This window comes from Myxine glutinosa, chromosome 3, assembly GCF_964187855.1.
Source record: "Myxine glutinosa chromosome 3, kmMyxGlut1.1, whole genome shotgun sequence".
NCBI classification, from domain to species: domain Eukaryota; kingdom Metazoa; phylum Chordata; class Myxini; order Myxiniformes; family Myxinidae; genus Myxine; species Myxine glutinosa.
In genome coordinates this window covers 17,387,700-17,401,035 of record NC_136263.1, presented here as the reverse complement: position 1 = coordinate 17,401,035, position 13,336 = coordinate 17,387,700, and the positions used below count along the sequence as shown (strand labels likewise).

The window sequence follows — 13,336 nt, the reverse complement described above, 5'->3', positions numbered from 1 at the left end:
TTCCTTGAGGGCATGGTTCCTTGAGGCCATGGTTCCTTGAGGGCATGCTTCCTTGAAGGCATGCTTCCTTGAGGGCATGGTTCCTTGAGGGCATGGTTCCTTGAGGGCATGGTTCCTTGAGGGCATGCTTCCTTGAAGGCATGCTTCCTTGAAGGCATGCTTCCTTGAGGGCATGCTTCCTTGAGGGCATGCTTCCTTGAGGGCATGGTTCCTTTAGGCCATGGTTCCTTTAGGCCATGGTTCCTTGAGGGCATGGTTCCTTGAGGGCATGGTTCCTTGAGGGCATGGTTCCTTGAGGGCATGGTTCCTTGAGGGCATGCTTCTTTGAGGGCATGGTTCCTTGAGGGCATGGTTCCTTGAGGGCATGGTTCCTTGAAGGCATGGTTCCTTGAGGGCATGGTTCCTTGAGGCCATGGTTCCTTGAGGGCATGCTTCCTTGAAGGCATGCTTCCTTGAGGGCATGGTTCCTTGAGGGCATGGTTCCTTGAGGGCATGGTTCCTTGAGGGCATGCTTCCTTGAAGGCATGCTTCCTTGAAGGCATGCTTCCTTGAGGGCATGCTTCCTTGAGGGCATGCTTCCTTGAGGGCATGGTTCCTTTAGGCCATGGTTCCTTTAGGCCATGGTTCCTTGAGGGCATGGTTCCTTGAGGGCATGGTTCCTTGAGGGCATGGTTCCTTGAGGGCATGGTTCCTTGAGGGCATGCTTCTTTGAGGGCATGGTTCCTTGAGGGCATGGTTCCTTGAGGGCATGGTTCCTTGAAGGCATGGTTCCTTGAGGGCATGGTTCCTTGAGGCCATGGTTCCTTGAGGGCATGCTTCCTTGAGGGCATGGTTCCTTGAGGGCATGGTTCCTTGAGGGCATGGTTCCTTGAGGGCATGCTTCCTTGAAGGCATGCTTCCTTGAAGGCATGCTTCCTTGAGGGCATGCTTCCTTGAGGGCATGCTTCCTTGAGGGCATGGTTCCTTTAGGCCATGGTTCCTTTAGGCCATGGTTCCTTGAGGGCATGGTTCCTTGAGGGCATGGTTCCTTGAGGGCATGGTTCCTTGAGGGCATGGTTCCTTGAGGGCATGCTTCTTTGAGGGCATGGTTCCTTGAGGGCATGGTTCCTTTAGGCCATGGTTCCTTGAGGGCATGCTTCCTTGAGGGCATGCTTCCTTGAGGGCATGGTTCCTTGAAGGCATGGTTCCTTCAGGGCATGCTTCCTTGAGGCCATGGTTGCATGAGGGCATGGTTCCTTGTGAAATAGGTTTGCTTTGGTCGGCAGCTTCGTTTCTTGTGAAAGAATTTTGAAATTATTTGAAAATTTTCAGTCTAACGATTTTGAAACAGGAAGACACACCCCCCCCCCCCCCCCCCGCATACCCCCATCCCCATCCCCAAGGCTGTAGACCTCCACAAACAGACAACTGGTGTTCATCTTGCGGTTACCAAGTTCGTAGATTGATCGAAAGAGCTGAGATGAATTTGAACAGGGAGGGAGGGTGATGGCGTTTTTCTTGTGGAACTGCTCAGGTGCATTGCAGTTGTGGTTGTTGTTTCAGGTTTGTTCTGTCTTTGTACGATCTCTCTTGGTGTTCCATAAGCAATGGCTATTAGGTATGTCTACCGATACTTGGTAAAGCATGATGACGCTACGTAATACAACTTTCACAGGATATCTATTTCAAAAGCTCTGCTCAGGATTACTTCAAGGCTTTTCCCACTTTGGGTTTTTACCTCCAAGTTACAATTTGAGTAATCCCAAAGAAACCTTTATGGGTCCTTGTAGATTCCTACTTGTGCTGAAGTGCCTAAAGGTTTATTCTCATTCGTCTGGTTCTTTGTGACATGATTCTCAAATTGACTTTAATCCATATCTGTTCATTGTTAAAACGTCTCATTATTCTTGTATTAGCAGAAGCACAAGGTTAAAATACCAAATGTAAACAAAGGAAGCCTTTTTCTCTTTCGTTGGTTTAAAGAGCTCAACAAGGGAAGTTTATAGATTTCTTAACAGGAAAGAAAAAAAAATAATTCAGGAGTGATCAAGGCAGTGAGTGGTCTGTTTGAAAAAAACCAAAAAAAACCGATAATTTTCCTGTTGGTTTGGATTCATTTGGGTTGAATTAACATTTACTTTTTTTTCTGGGGAACGTTTCGATGGGATAACGTACGTGTGTGTGTGTGTGTGTGTGTGTGTGTGTGTGTGTGTGTGTGTGTGTGTGTGTGTGTGTGTGTGTGTGTGTGTGTGTGTGTGTGTGTGTGTGTGTGTGTGTGTGTGTGTGTGTGTGTGTGTGTGTGTGTGTGTGTGTGTGTGTGTGTGTGTGTGTGGATGTGTGTGTGTGTGTGTGTGTGTGTGTGTGTGTTAGAGTGTTAGAAAATGGAGAAGATTGTCATGGGGCCGGCAAGGCTAATCCCTGCTCTAGCAGGGAAAATGGCCTTGAAATGCCTTGTTGTTGTTGTTGTTTGTGTATTAGGGTGGTTCTTAGCGACATGAGGCAAAAAAAAAAAATTGAATTGTTTTACACCTAACCTTTAATTTTTTTTGGTATTGAGGTAAAACTTATGCATGTGAATTTTTTATTTTTTGGGGGGAATACATAAAGTTTTAGGTGTTGCACAATCACTCATTGTTGCCTGATAATCTGCAATCAGGACACATCTTCCGATGTTCTGTCACAACTTGAAGCAGATACTGGGTTTGCTGTTCATCCCTTCTCAGGAGACGATTGTACTCTTCAATGAGAGCAACTGCATGCACCAGAGTACAGCTGTACTGTATTTAATTAACTTAAAACCAACTTCAAAATGTGCAGTACATAATAAAGTCATAGGTCAACTGTAATGGTCAAAAAATCACGAGTATAGCAGTGGAGAATAAATAATCGACTCCAAACATTTATGCGAGCCAAATATGTGAAATTACAAACTCCGCGTGCAAGCCCTAAATTGAGTCCAAATGGCTTAAAAAAATTTAATACATACAAAAATATTTTAAGTGTTGGTAGATTGACCGAATTGACCAAGATCGAAGATTGACCGCATGACTTTTCTAACTTTCATTTTGAAGAACGATCCTAATGTACAATGGAATGAAGGGATGAGTTTTGGTTGGTCCCTGGGGATGTCGGAGGAGTTCAGTGTGAACATCGGTTTGAGGCACTCTTAGCCCACTCATTTTTATTATGGTGATGCTGGTAAGCAGGAAGGTAAACATGAGTGGTATTCTAGGGGGGGGGGGTGGTGGTGGATGTGGATGATCTGGCTGTTGTGGTGAATAGTTAGTGGGAAATGCAGGAAGTACTGGGGAAGTGGAAGAAGGCATTTGAGAAGCATGGGCTGAAGATGAGTATGGAAAAGACTGAGGTGATGTGGGTTGGGCAGCAGAGAAAATCAATCAATATCAGGTTAGAGGGGAAGGAGATCAGACGAGGAAATGGGTTCGAGTTGTGGTGTCAGTTAGTGACCATTTGCAAATTAATAGTACGGTGAATCCAGTAAAAAGTAGTTTTCTCAAAGCTTTTGCCATGCCGGAGACATCACACCCTTCTGCTGGACAGTGCTTTGGGATCAACGTCATGAAATGGTCTCCATCAATCATTGTTACCCCCATCATTGAAGATGGACTTAGGTTATCTTTTCACCCCTGTGTTAGTTTGTTTGTGAGCAGGGTATCTCAAAATCTCTCAAAAGTGAATAATTTAAGTGATTCTTCACTATTGAGAGATCTGGGTCCAAACAACGATATATCGTATGACATTTCAAACAGCTGTGGACGGATTCGGACAAACCTGGTGGACTTGGCTTGATATCTGATCAATTTGGATTCAGACGAGGTCACTCTACTCTGGACATGCTGCTTCTGCTGTCTCAACAATGGATGGAGGTTCTCAATGTCAAACAGGAAATTAGAGCCGTCTCCCTTGACATATCACGTGCCTTCGGTACGGTCTGGCACCCCGCTCTGCTCACAAAACTCTCCACCTATGGTATCCATGGAAATCTCCACACTTGGCTTGCGGACTTCCTCTCTAGCCGTAGTCAACGTGTGGCCCTGAATGGTTTTCACTCATCTCCCCTTCCTCTTCAGGCTGGAGTTCCCCAAGGCAGTGTTCTGGGCCCTGTGCTTTTTCTGGTCTTCATCAGTGATCACTCAGACTCTCTGGAAAATCCTCTCTATCTCTTTGCTGATGACTCCACTCTCTGCCACTCCATACCTCATCCCTCAGATCGGCAGTCCGCAGCCTCCTCGCTCTCTGCAGACCTGGTCAAAATCACAGACTGGTCAAACAAGTGGAACATGTCTTTCAATCCTGACAAATCCCACACTCTCACTGTCTCTTTGAAAAGACCGTCTGGACAACCCTCCCATCTACTTTCTCAACAATCCTCTCCAAATAAGTTCTGTCACTCAATCTCTTGGGTCTCACAATCTGCCATGATCTTTCCTGGGAAAAGCACATTTCCAAGCTGGCCTCCAAAGCCAGTCGCTGACTCGGCACTCTGTCGTGCGAAGTCCTTCCTTGGCACACCTCAGCTCCTCACCACATACAGTACAAGGCTTTCATCCGCAGCTCAATGGAATACTGCTCTCCCCTCTAGGCTGGTGCTCCTGCCTTGCACCTCGATCGGCTTCACGCTGTTGAAACTAAAGCTTTCAGAATCATTGGAATCACCCACGATGAAGCCGATTGTGAGGGCCTTTCACTCACTCACCGCAGGCAGGTTGGTGGTCTTTGTCTTCTACTGACTCCTCTCTGGCCTAGCCCCCCCATCCCTGTCTGTGCTCTGTCCCCCAAGTACTCCTGCAGGTCGCACAAGATCTGCCTGCAACCCTCTTCTGGTGAAACTGCCAAAATCAAGACTCTCTGCTCACCTTCACTTTCATTTCTCTTCAATCCCACTCATCCCTCCAGGTCTTTAAAACAGCTGTTCACCCCCATTCAAAACCTTGATCTTTTCTACCCTTGTTAATTCACCCCAGATCCACTTTTCTGAAATACCGACATTCTTTCCTGGAAGTCCTCGCAGTGTCCATGTGTTTTCTTTGTTTTTTTTTAACCTCTCCCACGCCTCCTCACCCCAAGCCTTCTACCTCCCACAAATCTCCCGATGTCCCTGTTCTCAAATGTTGTACTTGTGTGCTTCCTCCTATCTCCCCATCTTCTCTCCCGCTCCCTTCATTGCTTGTTTTATGTGTCTGTGCATGTTTTCATGTTCAACGTGTTAGCTCTTACATGAGCCTCGACCTTGTAGACAAAAAAAAAAAGGTTGGGTATGTGACAAGAACAAGCAGATTAGATTTTGGTTCAGGTCCGAATCCAGATCCGGCCTAATAGTGGATATAAAACGTAAACTGTACAGCCTGGCAGAGGTATGCGCTCTACCGAGTGCCGTTCGAGTTGCCTTCCCCTCCTCTAATTCTATCAAATGCCCTTTTATGCCATCACTTGTCCTTGACAGGTATAACCCCTAGTTTTAAATATTATTGGTGGTAAATTCAGAGTAATGTGTGTTTTGTGCCATGATGCATCAGAATGATTTTGTGCAGCCTTGTTCCCAAATTTGTAGCTTTGCTTACCTTGAAGTTTGTGCATCTTGCGCTTGGATTTTCATTTGCGTACATTTGATGGGGGGTGGGGGGATGTGGGGGGGGTTTCCCCCCCATAATCTTTCCGTGAATTGTCCAGTTGTCAGCATTTGCTTGCATTGGACAAATCTTGCCTGCCAAAGCATATCTGGCCATGGTAAATATCCAAGGTACAAAAGATCCACGTGAGCCATTTGACCAGAATGCTGACAGAATGACGGAAAAATGTGCAGCTGCTTGGTTATCATGTGTCCGTTGTATATAATGGAGAAGCATTCTTTCCACTTACTAATTTCCTCTTGTTTACCGTTAAAACTATGCACCGTCAGGCACTTCTTATCCAAATGTTTCTGGCCATTTATCATGCCAAACAAAGTGTTCAGGTTACATGGCATATATATAATTATATATATATATATTTTTTTTAAGAAAGGCATTTCCAACCAGAAAGTAAAATTAGATATACTCCGCAAATTTGAGCAAATAAGCTAAGCTATAGCAGACCCAGTCTCAGGCTTTGGTCTGCCCGAGACTGGGTCTGCTCTTGATTATTTGCTCAAATCTGCGGAGTAGATCGAGTTTTACTTTCTCGTTGGAAGCGCCTTTCTTTCTTTAAAATGTATAATCCCTCCTGCCCTGATATTTTACCATATACCTATACAGTATACAGTGTCGATATGAAGTCTGCACCCCCTTTCTAAATTTCACCTTTTGTTGCTTTATAGCCTGGAGTTAAAATGCATTAAATCAGACTTTTACACCTTCATTTACTTCGTAACCCACAACTTCCAAGTGAAAAACAAATTCTAGAAATTTTAGAAAATTAATTAAAAATATAAAACTAGAATATCTTAGTTGGACTTGTGTCCACCCCACTTATAATAGAAATAGTAAATTAGCTCAGTTGTAACCAATCACCTTCAAAATCACACACCTAGTTAATTGACCTCCACCTGTGTTAAGTTGTAGTGATTCTGATTATTTCAGAATAAAATCAGCTGTTCATGTAGATTTCCTCTGCTCGGTTGTGCATTTCACAGGAAAGAATCGACCATGAGCACCAAGGAGCTTTCAAAAGATCTCCGGGATAAAGTTGTGGAAAGGCACAGATCAGGGGATGGGTATAAAATATTTCAAAGGCCTTGACTATCCCTTGGAGCACAGTCAAGGAATCATTAAGAAGTGGAAGGTGTATGGTACCACGAAGACCTTGCCGAGATCAGGCCGTCCCTCCAAACTAGATGACCAAGAAAGGAGGAGACTGATCAAAGAGGCCAATGGAAACATTGAAAGCGCTGAAGGCCTTCATGGCAAAGACTGGTCACGTGCATGTGACAACAATATCCCAAACACTCCAAGTCTGGCCTGTACGGTAGAGTGGCAAGAAGGAAGCCATTACTCAAAAAGCCCACCTTGAGTCCCATTTGAGATATGCAAAAAAATACTTCAGAGATTCTGAAGCCATGTGGCCAAAATTTTGTGTGTGACGAAACAAGATGGAATTTTTTGGCCTAAATGCAAAACGTTACATTTGGTGCAAACCCAACACAGCACATCACCCAAAGAACACGAACCCTACTGTAAAGCATGGTGGTGGCAGCATCATGTTATGGGGATGCTTCTCATCAGCAGGGACTGGGGAACTTATCAGGATAGAAGGGAAAATGGATGGAGCAAAACACAGAAAAATCCGAGAGGAAAACCTGCTGCCCTCTGAAAGAAAGCTGAAATTGGGACGGAAGTTCACCTTTCAGCAGGACAATGACCTGAAGGACACAGCCAAAGCTGGACTGGAGCGGCTGAGGAACAAAAAGAGAAATGTCCTTGAGTGGCCCATTCAGAGCTCCGACCTAAATCCAATCGAAAATCTGTGGCATGGCTTGAATATTGCTGTCCATCAACGGTCCTCACGCAACCTGACTGAGCTTGAACAGTTTTTTTACATACCAATAAGCAAATATTGCCCAATCAAGGTGTGCAAAGTTGGTGGAGACCTATCCCAACAGACTCCCAGCTGTAATTGCTGTCAAGGGTGCTTCCACCAAGTATTAACTCAGGGGGGTAGACACTTATCCAACCAAGATAACCTAGTTTTGTATTTTTAATTATCTTTCTGAAATTTGTAGAATTTGTTTTTCATTTGGAAGTTGTGGGTTATGTGTAAATGAAGGTGGGGAAAAAAAAATCGGATTTAATGTAATTTATTTCGAGGCTATAAGGTAAGAAATGGTAAAATTTTAAAGGCGGGTTAGACTCTCTGTAGGCACTGTGTGTATGTATGTATGTATGTATATATTGTTGTGGATCTCCCGAAGCCCGTTCCCGTTACAAAGGGGGGGTTAAACCCCTTTTTCCCCCTGGGTCTTTGGGTCCTCGAGGCCGAATCGCCACTTCCAGAGCAAGTGTGAAAAAGGGTATCGGGACAACTTCGCACGTACCTTTAACCCACGCTGCCACGAAAGTGGGGACCGAACCTCGCACAAGCCACGCTTAATCGAGTACGCCCGAGCGGTATGCGTATCACGTGACTCGTGCTGTTACTTTTATGGAACCCGATTCGAGCGGTTCTATTCGTACCATGCGAAGCCAATTGATGAAAGGGACGAGAACGGTCAAATCAAAGGAATAACACGATTTATTATTATTTACAATGATCAGGTGAAGGAAAGGGGACACAGAGCAGAAGCTTAATCGATCTTAACTTAGACCCAGACACAGGGCCCACTCACGCACACGGGGAGAAGAAGAGAAGAAGTTCGCGTGCAAAGCACGCTTTGCCGTCGGTCGCTCCGGGGCAGCTCGCCCGGCGTGGCTCTCTGATGTTCACGGCACGTATGCAGGCGAAGGCAGGCAGGAGGAGATCGCGCGTCTGTGGCCCGGCATGGGTCGTCTCGAGCGTGCGATTAATACAGCGCAGGGCACGGGGCTCGGGGGAAAGATAGTGTACAACTCGATCACCGCAATTCAATGCACTCGTTCTCGTGCGTGCTCAAGCTCAACTCAACTCCACTCACTCTCACAGGGAACTTGAACTCGTCTCACAGGGAACTGTAACTCAGCACTTGAACTCACGATACTCTCAGGCTCTGACGTGCACACGACTCTGACTGAGAACTCGTCTGAGGTTGGGGGGGGGGGCTCGTAGCAGGGTTATATGGCTCCACCCCGGCCCTATTCGAATGTTCCAAAACTCCACCTCTCATCGTCGTGGTTAGCCACTCCCCTCGAGCCCTGATTGGTGGCTCGTGCTTACCGGCCACTCCCTTCTGCAGCGTCTCCCTTCGGCCTCGCTAGACTTGTTCAGGCCTGCCACGTGGCATGCTATCGCCAAAAGAACCGCCCTACTCACGGGCCGGCTCAACGTAAAACTAAACACAGGAAAGGACTACGCTTACATTCACTAAGAAATAACTGAACTATCGCGAGGCTTCATGTTGTGGTGCGTCTACCTATGAGGGGGAATTATCCTTTATTCCAAAACCACAACAATATGTTTAGAACTTTAAAATGTCAGTGGATTTTTGTGTTCACGTTTGGCAGTTTCAGTAGTAGGAATGGAAAAATGTCCATAGACTGATGCAAGAATTGAACATACAAGTTATATCTTCATACTTTGCCACAAGTTCATGCCCATGACCCCCTCATCTCGTTTGTGCATGCCGGCTAGATCCAAGGAAATTAAATAGAAAATCCTATTGGATTAGTTTGGTTATTTAATTATTTTTTTTGAATGGAATCGGGTTGGGAAGATGTGGCCTGTGATGTTCAGGTGTTTCTGAAAGACCCGTCATCTCCAAAGAGACTTGGGTCACTACTCTGATCTCCTGTTAACCATGTGGTCGTGTCTCTCTTGCAGGTGGTACACATTGCAGTCCAAACCAGGGGAAAAAACGAAAGAACGTGGGGAGATTGAAGTGAGCATACAATTCCTACGTAACAACATTACTGCAAGCATGTTTGATCTCTCCCATCATGAGAAGCCACACTCAACCTTTGGAAAAATAAAGAACAAAGTGAAGGGAAAGAAGAACATGAGTGACTCCCGTTCAGCTGTGGTGCCCAGCTCTGCTACGATGGGCAGTGACCGTGACTGTGAAGATGATGTGGAGAAGAAAAAGAAGAAAGGGTTGACCTTGGGCTTTCTTGGAAAGTGAGTTTTCTCAATTGAAAATTGCTTGTTGTTGTTGTTGTCTTTCTTCTTCTTTTTTTTATTATTGTTATTATTATTACTCTTCTTTTTATTATTTTATATATATATATATATATATATATATATATATATATATATATATATATATATATATATATATTGTTACGGATCTCGGGGGTCGGCTCTTCCCTTATCAAGGGGGGGTTAATCGCCTTGTCTTTTTAGCTGGCAGTCCTGGGACGGCCAGCAATATTTCCCTGCTCGGTCGGTATTAGCTAGGGTCATTGGTCAAGGTAGTCCCAAATACCTACTTACTAACCCGACTGTAAAGCAGGGAAATAACTCCCGCTCGAACCACGGATGTGATGGAATACGCTGAGCGGATGGCAATCCGCGATCCGAGCCGTTAACAATAAGGCTAATCCCGATTATAGCGGTTCCTAATCGTGCCACAGGTACTCAATTGAGAGAAAGGACGAATGCGATCGGATTAGGGAAAACCAAGAAAGAACAAGGTAATTTATTACAAATATACAGGAGGAAAGAGGAAACAAAAGGATGTACAGGAAGAAGAAGAAGAAGCAGGACACAGGGCAGTCTTAAAAACAGTCTTAACTTATGGTCCCAGACAAACATACACACTCACAGGGATTGTAGCTGGTAGGGTGGAAGGTCCAGGTAGAGGGTCCAGGCTCCAGTCGACTCCGGTCCAGCGGGCGAAACCCGGCAGGCAGCTCCGCACGTAGTTGGACGCGAGCGGCCCTTACATATAGCGGGGGGAGGCTGGTGTCCTTCAGCGTACGTAATAACTGCACCAACATGCCAAACGCACCCTCTCCAAGGTTCTCTTAAAAGCGCCAGCAAGTGAGTCCTCCTTTGCAAATGTGCGCGCCTCCAACAAGTCCTCCCAAGTTCGTTTGCAATGAGCGCCGCCGAATAGTCCTGTGAAAGGGCTTTTCGTTCACGCTTATATAACACGAGCCAAGATCACTCCGCGCGCTCGAAAACCACACCCGCCAGCGATCTCGCCTCAGCCTTGGTTGGCTGGTGAAGGTTTACCGGCCACGCCTTTGACGGCTGGTTGACAGGCCACAACCTGTTCTTGGCGTTCTGCCCCATTCTTCCTCCAGCCTGACCGCAAGGTTAATGGCGGCGCCTGAGCGAACGCTAAGGCACCGACTGTAGGGGCGCGTAATGGCGTTGCTTGGAGAGGGAGGTCGCAAAATGAACAGAAGGGCCTACTCCTTATTTGATTGACGCAACGCAGATTCAACTATTGGAAACAAAGCCTTAACTAAACACATAATAATGAAATAACTGGAATTCCTATGGTGACCTACGTGTTGCTGTGGCCTAATTAAGGGTGCTACCTTTAACCTTTAATGTCATATTTACAAGAGTTATTTATTTACAAAAGTGTGGGTTCTAAAACCGCAACACTGCACCCTCCCTTTTTCCAGGCTCGGCCCGAGCCGAAACAAAGGAACTATCTTTTAAATTAGTGTGACACTTAGGTGTGGTTACCCTCTACTTTTAACCTCACCCTGAGTGTGACAGTTTTAACACTAAATATGTCCCACCTGCTGCGTTGCATCCTATCTAACTGACTCACGCCCACAATTAACCGAATTACGGAATGGTCTTCAAACTAAACATTTAGCCGGTGGGGAGCATTATTTACAATACACTACTAATTATTTACACTACAACCCAGGACCTGTCTTTTGTGGGAAAAGACAAGATGGTTTTGATAAGAGGAAATGCCATTGCCATGCACTGCACCGATACACCATACCATATGTACCCATAAAGTGCACCAATAATAAAAAAATGCACCAAAAGCACCAAAAAGCACCATCATCAAAATGCACAAAAACAAACATTTTTAAATTAACCAATGATGTCTTCTTGCTTCTCTGCTCTGCTGGGCCGATGTATCTTGCCTTGATCTTCTTGCTTGATGTTATTTATTTAATAAAAGGGCACACACCGCGTCCGCTTTTTATTATTTATATGGCCAGCAGGGCCAACTCAGGTGGTCCACTGCTGGGCATAGATGCCACTTTAAAATACAGTGGTCCGCAACCGGATACCGCTGGCAACCATGGTCGGTCCCAGCAGAGATGCCAGGCCACAGAACGTGTGGTCCATATGGTGCATCAGTGCAGGCAGGAGGCAGCAAAGGTGTGGGCGCACAACTGCGGTCACCTGCACACTCCCCCCGGGCACAAAAGAACAATGGTCCATGAGTGGGGAAGGAAGGACAAGCAGATCAGCGGGGCAAGGGTGCAAGGGTACACATCAGAACAAGGTAATGTGACATGAAGGGCGCAGGAGAGCGAGCCGCGAAAGCTCGTCCCTAGTGTACGTCACCCCCATGTCACCTACTCTACCCTTGCCCCTACCCTGTATTTACACAATTTACAACTTTACCAATTCCGTCTCTACGTCTTGTCTTTCCCATCCCCTAATACCAAATTTGTCATCAATCCCTCCTAAGGAGGAAGAGATGGAATACCCACAATGTCTCACCCACGTCAAGATGCGTCTTTCATTTCCAAACATTTGCACAAAATTGGTGTGGAGTTCTATCACCTTAGTGAGTGGATGCGGATGGTGCGAAGAGATTTTCTCCTCTCTATCTTCTAAATGACATTAACACTTTACACTACCCTGCCAATACCCTGCCTTTACACTACCCTGCCTTTGCACTACCCTGTCTTACCCTGCCAATTCATTGGCCATCTTTACACGATGCGGTTCTAAAAAACAATTCCCATTGCACATACTGTGGTGCTCACCAATTTGGGGTCTCACTCCCCCGTTTTTTCTCCCTGTGCCCTCGCACAATTTCAGGGCTGGGTCGTGTGGCTCACCAGCAGGTCCGCTCACCTGCACACCTCCGCCACTGCAGTTGCCACCCGAGCTTACCTAGCTCCTCACTAACCTAACCTGGGGAAGGCCCTCTGGCTCCCTTACCCCACTAATGGCCCCTCTGGCATCGGGCTACCCGGGTCCTTTCCTTGGGATCCTCAGGCCCCACTGAACTCTACTTGGCTCCCAGAGCCTACCTGCGGCCTCACCTGGCTGACAGACTACCAGTGGCGGAGTGCCCATTTAACCATTCATACTAACAGGCCACACGCCCCAAACAAAACACTGCTTCCTACTACCCGCACCACAGATGTCAATCTCCAACCACAATTTACCTACTCCCTCTACCTACTTTTAAACTACCCTCCCCGGGTACTCGTGAAGGGGTCCATCCTTCCCCCATCCACTCCTTTGCACCATACACTCCACTCCACTCAATCCATACTCCATCTACTCCACAACATTCATTTCACACACCTGTACTTCACCTGCACATCATGCAGGTTAGTCACTCAACACACACACACACATCTCTCTCGAGCATTGCCTCATTTCAACAAGCTCACCAGCAAGACTCATACCAATTCCTCATTTCATGCGAAACCTCATGCTCACACAGACCGCATCATTTAAGCTATCTACTCCCTTCTAATACTGGTGCTCCCCGTCATCCCTTATACTACGCACATCCCCCGTCGTTATCATCCAACTACTCTACTCTACGTCCCCACTACCTGTACAA

At 46.2% G+C, this 13,336-nt stretch overlaps 1 protein-coding gene across 1 annotated transcript in view; it reads left to right on the top strand.

Annotated features, from left to right (window-relative positions):
• LOC137418041 (uncharacterized) overlaps window positions 1-13,336 on the top strand; it is a 76,702-nt gene that overhangs the window by 8,385 nt on the left and 54,981 nt on the right. The window contains exon 2 of the mRNA XM_068104020.2: window positions 9,427-9,720. Within this exon, the coding sequence (XP_067960121.2) occupies window positions 9,427-9,720 (294 nt within the window). The remainder of the gene's footprint in view (window positions 1-9,426; window positions 9,721-13,336) is intronic.